Here is a 17,500-nt window from a genome sequence, read left to right as displayed (position 1 = left end):
TCTTATGGCACTGTTTGAGCGTCAGCAAACAACTGATATAGTCCCATGTAGCTCAGTTGGTAGAGCATGGCGCTTGCAACGCCAGGGTTGTGGGTTCGTTTCCCACGGGGGGCCAGTATGAAAAAATAAAATCATGTATGCACTCACTAACTCTAAGTCGCTCTGGATAAGAGCGTCTGCTAAATGACTAAAATGTAAATGTAAATATATCCAAAAACAGGTTCAGTCCGGATGAAAGCATTCCATTGTGCTGCTAACGATTCTGTAAAGATTCTAATAAATGTAAAATGAATTGACATGGCTTTTTTACTGTAGGATCGGAAAGAGGCTGATGAGAGAGAGCATGAAGGATTGAGATCTGACAAGGACCCCTGTCAGAGTATTGACATTGGCACCACAGTCAGATCTGCTGGGCCCTGAATAACCCTCCTTATTTCGGGGAGCATGAAAGGCGAACCAGATTGATGCCCGTTTTCTATTTTTCAGACCCAAAAGGAACATGACATGTTTTCTGTTTTTGTCACGGTCCTTCTCTGGAGCCACTAGGGAGAGTAGTCTTTTTCAGAATGTTTTTGAGAAGTTTTAGAATGCACATAGGGTCATAGGGTCATAGGGTCATACAGTTATGACGTAAATGTAAAGGGTTTCAGATTGTCCCCTGGGTAGTCCTTTGAAAAGGATTCTCTTGGTATTCTCTTGATAGATCAATCAACCACTTTCTCATTGGAAGCTACATCTACATTTTACAAGTAAACATTGTTAAGAAAGAAAGACCCACCCTAGAACAGACCGAGAGATTGAGCCACTGATGTTTTTTTTTGGCCGACCATCTGCACAGACCATCGACCCCTGGATGGTCCTTTGAAATGGGTTTTCCGATTTTTTTTTAAGACAAGCTGTGGTGAAACACCACGTTTATTCTCTATTGTCAGATAAATCAATCATCTCATTGGCAAATTAATAAATTCCTCTCATTGCCAGTTACATTGACATTTAGCATATTAAACTGGACGATGTCTTGATCTTGTCATGAAAAATAAGTATTTACATGATTGTAACAGATACCTGTTGGTTGTATTCTGGTTATATGAGATCTTCTCAACCAGAAAACCAGTTTACAACTAGAAAACCAGTTTATAACCACATCCACAAAACCAGTTTACAACCAGAAAACCTGTTTATAACCAGAAAACAACTTTATTAAAATGAAATCTGCCAGATTATGCCTGCTGGGAACTCTGACCCACTCTTCTCCCCCCTCTAGGTGATCTACCGCGCCCTGTCCCCCTGGCTCTCACTGGACCCCTACGGCCCAGCAGCCCACACCCAGTTGATGGTCACCAACCTGCGGGTGCGTCTACTGCAGCGCCAGCCTTGCCCCTGCCAGGCTAAAGACCCAGATACCCAGGCACTGCCCACAAACCATTATGCCATCTATGACTTCATCGTCAAGGGCAGCTGCCTCTGCAATGGGCACGCAGAGCACTGTGTGCAAGCCAATGGGTACCGCCCCTTCAGGCAGAGGATCAATCACGTGGTGAGGAAGGATGAAGAGCAGCACGAACAACCAATCACAACTGACCACTTATCTCTTATCTTAGCGCTTCGCCGAAAGACTGCACTCGTCACGTCACGCTCTGTTACGAAACCCGTCAGGGATGTTGTGTATACGTGTGTTTGTGCTGTCGAATGTTTGTGTGTACGGAGCGGCTTGTGTTTATTCCTTTGTGTGTGTGTGTGTGTGTATCTGTGATTGTGTCAGGGTGTGTGTAAATGTGTTATAGTTTCTGGCACTCTCCGTTCCCACCACCCCTTGGTTCTATGTCTGTGTAGTGGTGTTTTAATGCGGAGGCTCTGGGCTTTACTGAAGACTCTATATTTACCCACAGATTTACCTTCCATTACAGGATTATAACTATGAGGAAACCTTAATTATAGTGTAAAACGCCATACAGTAGCTTAAACATGTTTTTCCCACTGAAAGTAGAAATGCCAGTGGAATAACATCAGCATTTCTCGTATAGTAAACACTGGAGGCTTTAGTCAAACAGTGGTGGGAAGATAATTAAGGCTGTTGCACACTGCACTGTGCAATCTACATTTACTGCAAAGAAGAAAATACACTACTGGCTTGTCAGTTACAATGACCACTGTTTTCAGTCTCTGCCCTCTGCTCCAGTCCTGCCGCAGGTCTATGTTTTCAGTCTCTGCTCCAGTCCTGCCGCAGTTCCATGTTTTCAGTCTCTGCCCTCTGCTCCAGTCCTACGGCAGGTCCATGTTTTCAGTCTCTGCCCTCTGCTCCAGTCCTGCCACAGGTCCATGTCTTTTGTCTCTGCCCTCTGCTCCAGTCCTACTGCAGGTCCATGTTTTCAGTCTCTGCCCTCTGCTCCAGTCCTGCCGCAGGTCCATGTTTTCAGTCTCTGCCCTCTGCTCCAGTCCTGCCGCAGGTCTATGTTTTCAGTCTCTGCCCTCTGCTCCAGTCCTACTGCAGGTCCATGTTTTCAGTCTCTGCCCTCTGCTCCAGTCCTATGGCCGGTCCATGTTTTCAGTCTCTGCCCTCTGCTACAGTCCTGCCGCAGGTCCATGTTTTCAGTCTCTGCCCTCTGCTCCAGTCCTACTGCAGGTCCATGTTTTCAGTCTCTGCTCCAGTCCTGCCGCAGGTCCATGTTTTCAGTCTCTGCCCTCTGCTCCAGTCCTGCCGCAGGTCTATGTTTTCAGTCTCTGCCCTCTGCTCCAGTCCTACTGCAGGTCCATGTTTTCAGTCTCTGCCCTCTGCTCCAGTCCTATGGCCGGTCCATGTTTTCAGTCTCTGCCCTCTGCTACAGTCCTGCCGCAGGTCCATGTTTTCAGTCTCTGCCCTCTGCTCCAGTCCTACTGCAGGTCCATGTTTTCAGTCTCTGCTCCAGTCCTGCCGCAGTTCCATGTTTTCAGTCTCTGCCCTCTGCTCCAGTCCTGCCGCAGGTCCATGTTTTCAGTCTCTGCCCTCTGCTCCAGTCCTACTGCAGGTCCATGTTTTCAGTCTCTGCTCTAGTCCTGCCGCAGTTCCATGTTTTCAGTCTCTGCCCTCTGCTCCAGTCCTGCCGCAGGTCTATGTTTTCAGTCTCTGCCCTCTGCTCCAGTCCTGCCAGAGGTCCATGTCTTTTGTCTCTGCCCTCTGCTCCAGTCCTACCGCAGGTCCATGTTTTCAGTCTCTGCCATCTGCTACAGTCCTGCCGCAGGTCCATGTTTTCAGTCTCTGCCCTCTGCTCCAGTCCTACTGCAGGTCCATGTTTTCAGTCTCTGCCCTCTGCTCCAGTCCTGCCGCAGGTCCATGTTTTCAGTCTCTGCCCTCTGCTCCAGTCCTGCCGCATGTCCATGTTTTCAGTCTCTGCCCTCTGTTCCAGTCCTACGGCAGGTCCATGTTTTCAGTCTCTGCCCTCTGCTCCAGTCCTGCCACAGGTCCATGTTTTCAGTCTCTGCCCTCTGCTCCAGTCCTGCCGCAGGTCCATGTTTTCAGTCTCTGCCCTCTGCTCCAGTCCTGCCGCAGGTCCATGTTTTCAGTCTCTGCCCTCTGCTCCAGTCCTGCCGCAGGTCCATGTTTTCAGTCTCTGCCCTCTGCTCCAGTCCTACCGCAGGTCCATGTTTTCAGTCTCTGCCATCTGCTACAGTCCTGCCGCAGGTCCATGTTTTCAGTCTCTGCCATCTGCTACAGTCCTGCCGCAGGTCCATGTTTTCAGTCTCTGCCCTCTGCTCCAGTCCTACTGCAGGTCCATGTTTTCAGTCTCTGCCCTCTGCTCCAGTCCTGCCGCAGGTCCATGTTTTCAGTCTCTGCCCTCTGCTCCAGTCCTGCCGCAGGTCCATGTTTTCAGTCTCTGCCCTCTGCTCCAGTCCTGCCGCAGGTCCATGTTTTCAGTCTCTGCCCTCTGCTCCAGTCCTGCCGCAGGTCCATGTTTTCAGTCTCTGCCCTCTGCTCCAGTCCTACTGCAGGTCCATGTTTTCAGTCTCTGCCCACTGCTCCAGTCCTGCCACAGGTCCATGTCTTTTGTCTCTGCCCTCTGCTCCAGTCCCACGGCAGGTCCATGTTTTCAGTCTCTGCCCTCTGCTCCAGTCCTACTGCAGGTCCATGTTTTCAGTCTCTGCCCTCTGCTCCAGTCCTGCCGCAGGTCCATGTTTTCAGTCTCTGCCCTCTGCTCCAGTCCTGCCGCAGGTCCATGTTTTCAGTCTCTGCCCTCTGCTCCAGTCCTACCGCAGGTCCATGTTTTCAGTCTCTGCCATCTGCTACAGTCCTGCCGCAGGTCCATGTTTTCAGTCTCTGCCATCTGCTACAGTCCTGCCGCAGGTCCATGTTTTCAGTCTCTGCCCTCTGCTCCAGTCCTACTGCAGGTCCATGTTTTCAGTCTCTGCCCTCTGCTCCAGTCCTGCCGCAGGTCCATGTTTTCAGTCTCTGCCCTCTGCATCAGTCCTGCCGCAGGTCCATGTTTTCAGTCTCTGCCCTCTGCTCCAGTCCTGCCGCAGGTCCATGTTTTCAGTCTCTGCCCTCTGCTCCAGTCCTGCCGCAGGTCCATGTTTTCAGTCTCTGCCCTCTGCTCCAGTCCTATGGCCGGTCCATGTTTTCAGTCTCTGCCCTCTGCTACAGTCCTGCCGCAGGTCCATGTTTTCAGTCTCTGCCCTCTGCTCCAGTCCTACTGCAGGTCCATGTTTTCAGTCTCTGCTCCAGTCCTGCCGCAGTTCCATGTTTTCAGTCTCTGCCCTCTGCTCCAGTCCTGCCGCAGGTCCATGTTTTCAGTCTCTGCCCTCTGCTCCAGTCCTACTGCAGGTCCATGTTTTCAGTCTCTGCTCTAGTCCTGCCGCAGTTCCATGTTTTCAGTCTCTGCCCTCTGCTCCAGTCCTGCCGCAGGTCTATGTTTTCAGTCTCTGCCCTCTGCTCCAGTCCTGCCAGAGGTCCATGTCTTTGTCTCTGCCCTCTGCTCCAGTCCTACCGCAGGTCCATGTTTTCAGTCTCTGCCATCTGCTACAGTCCTGCCGCAGGTCCATGTTTTCAGTCTCTGCCCTCTGCTCCAGTCCTACTGCAGGTCCATGTTTTCAGTCTCTGCCCTCTGCTCCAGTCCTGCCGCAGGTCCATGTTTTCAGTCTCTGCCCTCTGCTCCAGTCCTGCCGCATGTCCATGTTTTCAGTCTCTGCCCTCTGTTCCAGTCCTACGGCAGGTCCATGTTTTCAGTCTCTGCCCTCTGCTCCAGTCCTGCCACAGGTCCATGTTTTCAGTCTCTGCCCTCTGCTCCAGTCCTGCCGCAGGTCCATGTTTTCAGTCTCTGCCCTCTGCTCCAGTCCTGCCGCAGGTCCATGTTTTCAGTCTCTGCCCTCTGCTCCAGTCCTGCCGCAGGTCCATGTTTTCAGTCTCTGCCCTCTGCTCCAGTCCTACCGCAGGTCCATGTTTTCAGTCTCTGCCATCTGCTACAGTCCTGCCGCAGGTCCATGTTTTCAGTCTCTGCCATCTGCTACAGTCCTGCCGCAGGTCCATGTTTTCAGTCTCTGCCCTCTGCTCCAGTCCTACTGCAGGTCCATGTTTTCAGTCTCTGCCCTCTGCTCCAGTCCTGCCGCAGGTCCATGTTTTCAGTCTCTGCCCTCTGCTCCAGTCCTGCCGCAGGTCCATGTTTTCAGTCTCTGCCCTCTGCTCCAGTCCTGCCGCAGGTCCATGTTTTCAGTCTCTGCCCTCTGCTCCAGTCCTGCCGCAGGTCCATGTTTTCAGTCTCTGCCCTCTGCTCCAGTCCTACTGCAGGTCCATGTTTTCAGTCTCTGCCCACTGCTCCAGTCCTGCCACAGGTCCATGTCTTTTGTCTCTGCCCTCTGCTCCAGTCCTACGGCAGGTCCATGTTTTCAGTCTCTGCCCTCTGCTCCAGTCCTACTGCAGGTCCATGTTTTCAGTCTCTGCCCTCTGCTCCAGTCCTGCCGCAGGTCCATGTTTTCAGTCTCTGCCCTCTGCTCCAGTCCTGCCGCAGGTCCATGTTTTCAGTCTCTGCCCTCTGCTCCAGTCCTACCGCAGGTCCATGTTTTCAGTCTCTGCCATCTGCTACAGTCCTGCCGCAGGTCCATGTTTTCAGTCTCTGCCATCTGCTACAGTCCTGCCGCAGGTCCATGTTTTCAGTCTCTGCCCTCTGCTCCAGTCCTACTGCAGGTCCATGTTTTCAGTCTCTGCCCTCTGCTCCAGTCCTGCCGCAGGTCCATGTTTTCAGTCTCTGCCCTCTGCATCAGTCCTGCCGCAGGTCCATGTTTTCAGTCTCTGCCCTCTGCTCCAGTCCTGCCGCAGGTCCATGTTTTCAGTCTCTGCCCTCTGCTCCAGTCCTGCCGCAGGTCCATGTTTTCAGTCTCTGCCCTCTGCTCCAGTCCTGCCGCAGGTCCATGTTTTCAGTCTCTGCCCTCTGCTCCAGTCCTACTGCAGGTCCATGTTTTCAGTCTCTGCCCACTGCTCCAGTCCTGCCACAGGTCCATGTCTTTTGTCTCTGCCCTCTGCTCCAGTCCTATGGCAGGTCCATGTTTTCAGTCTCTGCCCTCTGCTCCAATCCTACAGCAGGTCCATGTTTTCAGTCTCTGCCCTCTGCTCCAATCCTACAGCAGGTCCATGTTTTCAGTCTCTGCCCTCTGCTCCAATCCTACAGCAGGTCCATGTTTTCAGTCTCTGCCCTCTGCTCCAATCCTACAGCAGGTCCATGTTTTCAGTCTCTGCCCTCTGCTCCAGTCCTACTGCAGGTCCATGTTTTCAGTCTCTGCCCACTGCTCCAGTCCTATTGCAGGTCCATGTTTTCAGTCTCTGCCCTCTGCTCCAGTCCTATTGCAGGTCCATGTTTTCAGTCTCTGCCCTCTGCTCCAGTCCTATGGCAGGTCCATGTTTTCAGTCTCTGCCCTCTGCTCCAGTCCTGCCAGAGGTCCATGTCTTTTGTCTCTGCCCTCTGCTCCAGTCCTACCGCAGGTCCATGTTTTCAGTCTCTGCCATCTGCTACAGTCCTGCCGCAGGTCCATGTTTTCAGTCTCTGCCCTCTGCTCCAGTCCTACTGCAGGTCCATGTTTTCAGTCTCTGCCCTCTGCTCCAGTCCTGCCGCAGGTCCATGTTTTCAGTCTCTGCCCTCTGCTCCAGTCCTGCCGCATGTCCATGTTTTCAGTCTCTGCCCTCTGTTCCAGTCCTACGGGAGGTCCATGTTTTCAGTCTCTGCCCTCTGCTCCAGTCCTGCCACAGGTCCATGTTTTCAGTCTCTGCCCTCTGCTCCAGTCCTGCCGCAGGTCCATGTTTTCAGTCTCTGCCCTCTGCTCCAGTCCTGCCGCAGGTCCATGTTTTCAGTCTCTGCCCTCTGCTCCAGTCCTGCCGCAGGTCCATGTTTTCAGTCTCTGCCCTCTGCTCCAGTCCTACCGCAGGTCCATGTTTTCAGTCTCTGCCATCTGCTACAGTCCTGCCGCAGGTCCATGTTTTCAGTCTCTGCCATCTGCTACAGTCCTGCCGCAGGTCCATGTTTTCAGTCTCTTCCCTCTGCTCCAGTCCTACTGCAGGTCCATGTTTTCAGTCTCTGCCCTCTGCTCCAGTCCTGCCGCAGGTCCATGTTTTCAGTCTCTGCCCTCTGCTCCAGTCCTGCCGCAGGTCCATGTTTTCAGTCTCTGCCCTCTGCTCCAGTCCTGCCGCAGGTCCATGTTTTCAGTCTCTGCCCTCTGCTCCAGTCCTGCCGCAGGTCCATGTTTTCAGTCTCTGCCCTCTGCTCCAGTCCTGCCGCAGGTCCATGTTTTCAGTCTCTGCCCTCTGCTCCAGTCCTACTGCAGGTCCATGTTTTCAGTCTCTGCCCACTGCTCCAGTCCTGCCACAGGTCCATGTCTTTTGTCTCTGCCCTCTGCTCCAGTCCTACGGCAGGTCCATGTTTTCAGTCTCTGCCCTCTGCTCCAGTCCTACTGCAGGTCCATGTTTTCAGTCTCTGCCCTCTGCTCCAGTCCTACTGCAGGTCCATGTTTTCAGTCTCTGCCCTCTGCTCCAGTCCTGCCGCAGGTCCATGTTTTCAGTCTCTGCCCTCTGCTCCAGTCCTGCCGCAGGTCCATGTTTTCAGTCTCTGCCCTCTGCTCCAGTCCTGCCGCATGTCCATGTTTTCAGTCTCTGCCCTCTGTTCCAGTCCTACGGGAGGTCCATGTTTTCAGTCTCTGCCCTCTGCTCCAGTCCTGCCACAGGTCCATGTTTTCAGTCTCTGCCCTCTGCTCCAGTCCTGCCGCAGGTCCATGTTTTCAGTCTCTGCCCTCTGCTCCAGTCCTGCCGCAGGTCCATGTTTTCAGTCTCTGCCCTCTGCTCCAGTCCTGCCACAGGTCCATGTTTTCAGTCTCTGCCCTCTGCTCCAGTCCTACCGCAGGTCCATGTTTTCAGTCTCTGCCATCTGCTACAGTCCTGCCGCAGGTCCATGTTTTCAGTCTCTGCCATCTGCTACAGTCCTGCCGCAGGTCCATGTTTTCAGTCTCTGCCCTCTGCTCCAGTCCTGCCGCAGGTCCATGTTTTCAGTCTCTGCCCTCTGCTCCAGTCCTGCCGCATGTCCATGTTTTCAGTCTCTGCCCTCTGTTCCAGTCCTACGGCAGGTCCATGTTTTCAGTCTCTGCCCTCTGCTCCAGTCCTGCCACAGGTCCATGTTTTCAGTCTCTGCCCTCTGCTCCAGTCCTGCCGCAGGTCCATGTTTTCAGTCTCTGCCCTCTGCTCCAGTCCTGCCGCAGGTCCATGTTTTCAGTCTCTGCCCTCTGCTCCAGTCCTGCCGCAGGTCCATGTTTTCAGTCTCTGCCCTCTGCTCCAGTCCTACCGCAGGTCCATGTTTTCAGTCTCTGCCATCTGCTACAGTCCTGCCGCAGGTCCATGTTTTCAGTCTCTGCCATCTGCTACAGTCCTGCCGCAGGTCCATGTTTTCAGTCTCTGCCCTCTGCTCCAGTCCTACTGCAGGTCCATGTTTTCAGTCTCTGCCCTCTGCTCCAGTCCTGCCGCAGGTCCATGTTTTCAGTCTCTGCCCTCTGCTCCAGTCCTGCCGCAGGTCCATGTTTTCAGTCTCTGCCCTCTGCTCCAGTCCTGCCGCAGGTCCATGTTTTCAGTCTCTGCCCTCTGCTCCAGTCCTGCCGCAGGTCCATGTTTTCAGTCTCTGCCCTCTGCTCCAGTCCTGCCGCAGGTCCATGTTTTCAGTCTCTGCCCTCTGCTCCAGTCCTACTGCAGGTCCATGTTTTCAGTCTCTGCCCACTGCTCCAGTCCTGCCACAGGTCCATGTCTTTTGTCTCTGCCCTCTGCTCCAGTCCTACGGCAGGTCCATGTTTTCAGTCTCTGCCCTCTGCTCCAGTCCTACTGCAGGTCCATGTTTTCAGTCTCTGCCCTCTGCTCCAGTCCTGCCGCAGGTCCATGTTTTCAGTCTCTGCCCTCTGCTCCAGTCCTGCCGCAGGTCCATGTTTTCAGTCTCTGCCCTCTGCTCCAGTCCTACCGCAGGTCCATGTTTTCAGTCTCTGCCATCTGCTACAGTCCTGCCGCAGGTCCATGTTTTCAGTCTCTGCCATCTGCTACAGTCCTGCCGCAGGTCCATGTTTTCAGTCTCTGCCCTCTGCTCCAGTCCTACTGCAGGTCCATGTTTTCAGTCTCTGCCCTCTGCTCCAGTCCTGCCGCAGGTCCATGTTTTCAGTCTCTGCCCTCTGCATCAGTCCTGCCGCAGGTCCATGTTTTCAGTCTCTGCCCTCTGCTCCAGTCCTGCCGCAGGTCCATGTTTTCAGTCTCTGCCCTCTGCTCCAGTCCTGCCGCAGGTCCATGTTTTCAGTCTCTGCCCTCTGCTCCAGTCCTGCCGCAGGTCCATGTTTTCAGTCTCTGCCCTCTGCTCCAGTCCTACTGCAGGTCCATGTTTTCAGTCTCTGCCCACTGCTCCAGTCCTGCCACAGGTCCATGTCTTTTTGTCTCTGCCCTCTGCTCCAGTCCTATGGCAGGTCCATGTTTTCAGTCTCTGCCCTCTGCTCCAATCCTACAGCAGGTCCATGTTTTCAGTCTCTGCCCTCTGCTCCAATCCTACAGCAGGTCCATGTTTTCAGTCTCTGCCCTCTGCTCCAATCCTACAGCAGGTCCATGTTTTCAGTCTCTGCCCTCTGCTCCAATCCTACAGCAGGTCCATGTTTTCAGTCTCTGCCCTCTGCTCCAGTCCTACTGCAGGTCCATGTTTTCAGTCTCTGCCCACTGCTCCAGTCCTATTGCAGGTCCATGTTTTCAGTCTCTGCCCTCTGCTCCAGTCCTATTGCAGGTCCATGTTTTCAGTCTCTGCCCTCTGCTCCAGTCCTATGGCAGGTCCATGTTTTCAGTCTCTGCCCTCTGCTCCAGTCCTGCCAGAGGTCCATGTCTTTTGTCTCTGCCCTCTGCTCCAGTCCTACCGCAGGTCCATGTTTTCAGTCTCTGCCATCTGCTACAGTCCTGCCGCAGGTCCATGTTTTCAGTCTCTGCCCTCTGCTCCAGTCCTACTGCAGGTCCATGTTTTCAGTCTCTGCCCTCTGCTCCAGTCCTGCCGCAGGTCCATGTTTTCAGTCTCTGCCCTCTGCTCCAGTCCTGCCGCATGTCCATGTTTTCAGTCTCTGCCCTCTGTTCCAGTCCTACGGGAGGTCCATGTTTTCAGTCTCTGCCCTCTGCTCCAGTCCTGCCACAGGTCCATGTTTTCAGTCTCTGCCCTCTGCTCCAGTCCTGCCGCAGGTCCATGTTTTCAGTCTCTGCCCTCTGCTCCAGTCCTGCCGCAGGTCCATGTTTTCAGTCTCTGCCCTCTGCTCCAGTCCTGCCGCAGGTCCATGTTTTCAGTCTCTGCCCTCTGCTCCAGTCCTACCGCAGGTCCATGTTTTCAGTCTCTGCCATCTGCTACAGTCCTGCCGCAGGTCCATGTTTTCAGTCTCTGCCATCTGCTACAGTCCTGCCGCAGGTCCATGTTTTCAGTCTCTGCCCTCTGCTCCAGTCCTACTGCAGGTCCATGTTTTCAGTCTCTGCCCTCTGCTCCAGTCCTGCCGCAGGTCCATGTTTTCAGTCTCTGCCCTCTGCTCCAGTCCTGCCGCAGGTCCATGTTTTCAGTCTCTGCCCTCTGCTCCAGTCCTGCCGCAGGTCCATGTTTTCAGTCTCTGCCCTCTGCTCCAGTCCTGCCGCAGGTCCATGTTTTCAGTCTCTGCCCTCTGCTCCAGTCCTGCCGCAGGTCCATGTTTTCAGTCTCTGCCCTCTGCTCCAGTCCTACTGCAGGTCCATGTTTTCAGTCTCTGCCCACTGCTCCAGTCCTGCCACAGGTCCATGTCTTTTGTCTCTGCCCTCTGCTCCAGTCCTACGGCAGGTCCATGTTTTCAGTCTCTGCCCTCTGCTCCAGTCCTACTGCAGGTCCATGTTTTCAGTCTCTGCCCTCTGCTCCAGTCCTACTGCAGGTCCATGTTTTCAGTCTCTGCCCTCTGCTCCAGTCCTGCCGCAGGTCCATGTTTTCAGTCTCTGCCCTCTGCTCCAGTCCTGCCGCAGGTCCATGTTTTCAGTCTCTGCCCTCTGCTCCAGTCCTGCCGCAGGTCCATGTTTTCAGTCTCTGCCCTCTGCTCCAGTCCTGCCGCAGGTCCATGTTTTCAGTCTCTGCCCTCTGCTCCAGTCCTGCCGCAGGTCCATGTTTTCAGTCTCTGCCCTCTGCTCCAGTCCTACTGCAGGTCCATGTTTTCAGTCTCTGCCCACTGCTCCAGTCCTGCCACAGGTCCATGTCTTTTGTCTCTGCCCTCTGCTCCAGTCCTACGGCAGGTCCATGTTTTCAGTCTCTGCCCTCTGCTCCAGTCCTACTGCAGGTCCATGTTTTCAGTCTCTGCCCTCTGCTCCAGTCCTACTTCAGGTCCATGTTTTCAGTCTCTGCCCTCTGCTCCAGTCCTGCCGCAGGTCCATGTTTTCAGTCTCTGCCCTCTGCTCCAGTCCTGCCGCAGGTCCATGTTTTCAGTCTCTGCCCTCTGCTCCAGTCCTACCGCAGGTCCATGTTTTCAGTCTCTGCCATCTGCTACAGTCCTGCCGCAGGTCCATGTTTTCAGTCTCTGCCATCTGCTACAGTCCTGCCGCAGGTCCATGTTTTCAGTCTCTGCCCTCTGCTCCAGTCCTACTGCAGGTCCATGTTTTCAGTCTCTGCCCTCTGCTCCAGTCCTGCCGCAGGTCCATGTTTTCAGTCTCTGCCCTCTGCATCAGTCCTGCCGCAGGTCCATGTTTTCAGTCTCTGCCCTCTGCTCCAGTCCTGCCGCAGGTCCATGTTTTCAGTCTCTGCCCTCTGCTCCAGTCCTGCCGCAGGTCCATGTTTTCAGTCTCTGCCCTCTGCTCCAGTCCTGCCGCAGGTCCATGTTTTCAGTCTCTGCCCTCTGCTCCAGTCCTACTGCAGGTCCATGTTTTCAGTCTCTGCCCACTGCTCCAGTCCTGCCACAGGTCCATGTCTTTTGTCTCTGCCCTCTGCTCCAGTCCTATGGCAGGTCCATGTTTTCAGTCTCTGCCCTCTGCTCCAATCCTACAGCAGGTCCATGTTTTCAGTCTCTGCCCTCTGCTCCAATCCTACAGCAGGTCCATGTTTTCAGTCTCTGCCCTCTGCTCCAATCCTACAGCAGGTCCATGTTTTCAGTCTCTGCCCTCTGCTCCAATCCTACAGCAGGTCCATGTTTTCAGTCTCTGCCCTCTGCTCCAGTCCTACTGCAGGTCCATGTTTTCAGTCTCTGCCCACTGCTCCAGTCCTATTGCAGGTCCATGTTTTCAGTCTCTGCCCTCTGCTCCAGTCCTATTGCAGGTCCATGTTTTCAGTCTCTGCCCTCTGCTCCAGTCCTATGGCAGGTCCATGTTTTCAGTCTCTGCCCTCTGCTCCAGTCCTGCCAGAGGTCCATGTCTTTTGTCTCTGCCCTCTGCTCCAGTCCTACCGCAGGTCCATGTTTTCAGTCTCTGCCATCTGCTACAGTCCTGCCGCAGGTCCATGTTTTCAGTCTCTGCCCTCTGCTCCAGTCCTACTGCAGGTCCATGTTTTCAGTCTCTGCCCTCTGCTCCAGTCCTGCCGCAGGTCCATGTTTTCAGTCTCTGCCCTCTGCTCCAGTCCTGCCGCATGTCCATGTTTTCAGTCTCTGCCCTCTGTTCCAGTCCTCACGGCAGGTCCATGTTTTCAGTCTCTGCCCTCTGCTCCAATCCTGCCACAGGTCCATGTTTTCAGTCTCTGCCCTCTGCTCCAGTCCTGCCGCAGGTCCATGTTTTCAGTCTCTGCCCTCTGCTCCAGTCCTGCCGCAGGTCCATGTTTTCAGTCTCTGCCCTCTGCTCCAGTCCTGCCGCAGGTCCATGTTTTCAGTCTCTGCCCTCTGCTCCAGTCCTACCGCAGGTCCATGTTTTCAGTCTCTGCCATCTGCTACAGTCCTGCCGCAGGTCCATGTTTTCAGTCTCTGCCATCTGCTACAGTCCTGCCGCAGGTCCATGTTTTCAGTCTCTGCCCTCTGCTCCAGTCCTACTGCAGGTCCATGTTTTCAGTCTCTGCCCTCTGCTCCAGTCCTGCCGCAGGTCCATGTTTTCAGTCTCTGCCCTCTGCTCCAGTCCTGCCGCAGGTCCATGTTTTCAGTCTCTGCCCTCTGCTCCAGTCCTGCCGCAGGTCCATGTTTTCAGTCTCTGCCCTCTGCTCCAGTCCTGCCGCAGGTCCATGTTTTCAGTCTCTGCCCTCTGCTCCAGTCCTGCCGCAGGTCCATGTTTTCAGTCTCTGCCCTCTGCTCCAGTCCTACTGCAGGTCCATGTTTTCAGTCTCTGCCCACTGCTCCAGTCCTGCCACAGGTCCATGTCTTTTGTCTCTGCCCTCTGCTCCAGTCCTACGGCAGGTCCATGTTTTCAGTCTCTGCCCTCTGCTCCAGTCCTACTGCAGGTCCATGTTTTCAGTCTCTGCCCTCTGCTCCAGTCCTACTGCAGGTCCATGTTTTCAGTCTCTGCCCTCTGCTCCAGTCCTGCCGCAGGTCCATGTTTTCAGTCTCTGCCCTCTGCTCCAGTCCTGCCGCAGGTCCATGTTTTCAGTCTCTGCCCTCTGCTCCAGTCCTACCGCAGGTCCATGTTTTCAGTCTCTGCCATCTGCTACAGTCCTGCCGCAGGTCCATGTTTTCAGTCTCTGCCATCTGCTACAGTCCTGCCGCAGGTCCATGTTTTCAGTCTCTGCCCTCTGCTCCAGTCCTACTGCAGGTCCATGTTTTCAGTCTCTGCCCTCTGCTCAAGTCCTACTGCAGGTCCATGTTTTCAGTCTCTGCCCTCTGCTCCAGTCCTGCCGCAGGTCCATGTTTTCAGTCTCTGCCCTCTGCTCCAGTCCTGCCGCAGGTCCATGTTTTCAGTCTCTGCCCTCTGCTCCAGTCCTACCGCAGGTCCATGTTTTCAGTCTCTGCCATCTGCTACAGTCCTGCCGCAGGTCCATGTTTTCAGTCTCTGCCATCTGCTACAGTCCTGCCGCAGGTCCATGTTTTCAGTCTCTGCCCTCTGCTCCAGTCCTACTGCAGGTCCATGTTTTCAGTCTCTGCCCTCTGCTCCAGTCCTGCCGCAGGTCCATGTTTTCAGTCTCTGCCCTCTGCATCAGTCCTGCCGCAGGTCCATGTTTTCAGTCTCTGCCCTCTGCTCCAGTCCTGCCGCAGGTCCATGTTTTCAGTCTCTGCCCTCTGCTCCAGTCCTGCCGCAGGTCCATGTTTTCAGTCTCTGCCCTCTGCTCCAGTCCTGCCGCAGGTCCATGTTTTCAGTCTCTGCCCTCTGCTCCAGTCCTACTGCAGGTCCATGTTTTCAGTCTCTGCCCACTGCTCCAGTCCTGCCACAGGTCCATGTCTTTTGTCTCTGCCCTCTGCTCCAGTCCTATGGCAGGTCCATGTTTTCAGTCTCTGCCCTCTGCTCCAATCCTACAGCAGGTCCATGTTTTCAGTCTCTGCCCTCTGCTCCAATCCTACAGCAGGTCCATGTTTTCAGTCTCTGCCCTCTGCTCCAGTCCTACTGCAGGTCCATGTTTTCAGTCTCTGCCCACTGCTCCAGTCCTATTGCAGGTCCATGTTTTCAGTCTCTGCCCTCTGCTCCAGTCCTATTGCAGGTCCATGTTTTCAGTCTCTGCCCTCTGCTCCAGTCCTACAGCAGGTCCATGGGATGTGTGTGTCCGTCTGTAACCGTAATCCAGTAATACATACATAATACACTGCTCTCTCCCCTGCGGCAGGTCCATGGGAGGTGTGTGTGTAGACACAACACTGCCGGCGACCACTGTGAGCACTGTGCTCCCCTCTACAACGACCAGCCTTGGCAAGCTGCCAACGGCATCATAGGAGCACCTCATGAATGCAAGAGTGAGTCTTACAAGGCCAGGAAGGTCAACCGGCAGAACCACGTACACAACAAGTACATTACCCGATACACACAGCCGGAGGTCTTTATTAGTATTAGTAGTAGTAGTTGTACTCATGTATTATTAAACAGGTATATTCTCTTTTTGCCATTCAATGCTCTCATCTGTCTTTTGTTGTTGTTGTTGAAACACTCACATTCAGAAATGACCCCTTGAAGCAAATGTTAATGACACCTAGGATCTTTACTGTAGCTTTGAGAGAAAGGAAGCAATGGGAAAACAGAAATGCTTTTAGGGTGGTATTCTGACTTGAGATCGTGGGAGACTTGAGTCTCCCATTGACGTCAATAATGATTTACATGAAAGTCAGAGTTGTGCACGCTTATCTTAACTCTGATTTAGGCGCTTACTCTTTCTTTTACAGAGTGCAAGTGTAACGGACATGCAGATAGCTGTCACTTTGACCGTGGTGTGTGGCTGGCATCGGGACGGCGTCGTGGGGGTGTGTGTGGCGTCTGCCGCCACAACACAGAGGGCAGACACTGCCAGAGCTGCAGCAGAGGGTTCTACAGACACCCCAGCAGACCTAGCTCAGCCCCTGACTCCTGCACACGTAAGAGAAACAAGACATATCCTCCGTCTGTCCCTGTTATGATTTGTTAGTTGTTTGTTAACCCTAACCCTCAGCCCGCGACTCCTGCACACATGAGAGAGAAAGTGAATTATTTGTACCTCTGTTCCCTGCTATCTGAATGATTTGAACTCTGATCCCCTCTGTTCCCTGCTATCTGAAGGATTTGTACTTTTGTTCCCTGTTATCTGAATGATTTGACCTCTGTTCCCTGCTATCTGAATGATTTGACCTCTGTTCTCCTCTGTTCCCTGCTATCTGAATTATTTGACCTCTGTTCCCCTCTGTTCCCTGCTATCTGAATGATTTGACCTCTGATCCCTGTTATCTGAATGAGTTGACCTCGGTTTCCTGCTATCTGAATGATTTGACCTCTGTTCTCTGCTATCTGAAAGATTTGACCTCTGTTTACCGCTATCTGAATGATTTGTTACTACGCTATTTCTATGGCCTGACATGGGTTGTCATGGATTGTCATCGGCGACTGCCTCCTTGTTGACGATGATAGTATCCTTTGTGATGGTATCAACCTCTCCCTCCCTCTGTTATGTCTGACTTGTTGTTACTATGTTGTTACTATGTTGTAACTATGAACAACAAACTAGCAACATAGTAACAACGTAGTAACAACAAGTCAGACATAACAGAGGGAGAATAGAAAGGTTGCTAGTTCGAAACAGTCGCTGTTAATGGCTGACCCTGGCCGTGACCCCACTCTCAGAGGGTGTCTCAGGGGGAGTTGGGATATGCAACAACAACAACCCCAAATAGGACATATATAAGCAGCCATCAAGGTTAGTTGTGCCCATTGTCAGTTCTAACATGATGTCTATATAGAACCACTACGATCACAATTCCAACTATGGTATTATCAACTTACAGTGCATTCGGAAAGTATTCAGACCCGTTGACTTTTTCCACATGTTGTTACGTTACAGCCTGATTCTAAAATCGACACACAATACCCCATAATGACGAAGCAAAAACAGGTTTTACGAAAATAAATACAAATTTATTCAGACCCTTTACTCAGTACTTGGTTGAAGCACCTTTGGCAGCGATTACAGCCTTGAGTCTTCTTGGGTATGACGCTACAAGCTTGGCACGCCTGTATTTGTGGAGTTTCTCCCATTCTTCTCTGCAGATCCTCTCAAGCTCTGTCAGGTTGGATGAGGAGCGTCGCTGTCCCGAAGCCACTCCTGCCTTGTCTTGGCTGTGTGCTTAGGGTCGTTGTCCTGTTGGAAGGTGAACCTTCGCCCCAGTCTGAGGTCCTGAGCGCTCTGGAGCAGGTTTTCATCAAGGATCTCTCTGTACTTTGCTCCGTTCATCTTTGCCTCGATCCTGACTAGTCTCCCAGTCCCCGCCATTGAAAAACATCCCCACAGCATGATGCTGCCACCACCATGCTTCACTGTAGGGATGGTGGCAGGTATCCTCCAGACGTGACGCTTGGCATTCAGACCAAAGAGTTCAATCTTGGTTTCATCAGACCAGAGAATCTTGTTTCTCATGGTCTGAGAGTCTTTAAGTGCCTTTTGGCAAACTTCAAGCGGCCTGTCATGTGCCTTTTACTGAGGAG

General features: G+C 53.4%; 1 protein-coding gene across 1 annotated transcript in view; it reads left to right on the top strand.

Annotated features, from left to right (window-relative positions):
- The window catches only part of LOC121531275 (netrin-4-like), a 34,636-nt gene that overhangs the window by 8,334 nt on the left and 8,802 nt on the right, over positions 1 to 17,500 (top strand). The window contains exons 3-5 of the mRNA XM_041836515.1: positions 1,265 to 1,537; positions 15,165 to 15,291; positions 15,715 to 15,903. Coding sequence (XP_041692449.1) covers positions 1,265 to 1,537; positions 15,165 to 15,291; positions 15,715 to 15,903 — 589 coding nt within the window. The remainder of the gene's footprint in view (positions 1 to 1,264; positions 1,538 to 15,164; positions 15,292 to 15,714; positions 15,904 to 17,500) is intronic.

This window comes from Coregonus clupeaformis, chromosome 19, assembly GCF_020615455.1.
Source record: "Coregonus clupeaformis isolate EN_2021a chromosome 19, ASM2061545v1, whole genome shotgun sequence".
NCBI classification, from domain to species: domain Eukaryota; kingdom Metazoa; phylum Chordata; class Actinopteri; order Salmoniformes; family Salmonidae; genus Coregonus; species Coregonus clupeaformis.
This window is presented reverse-complemented; position numbering and strand designations above follow the sequence as displayed.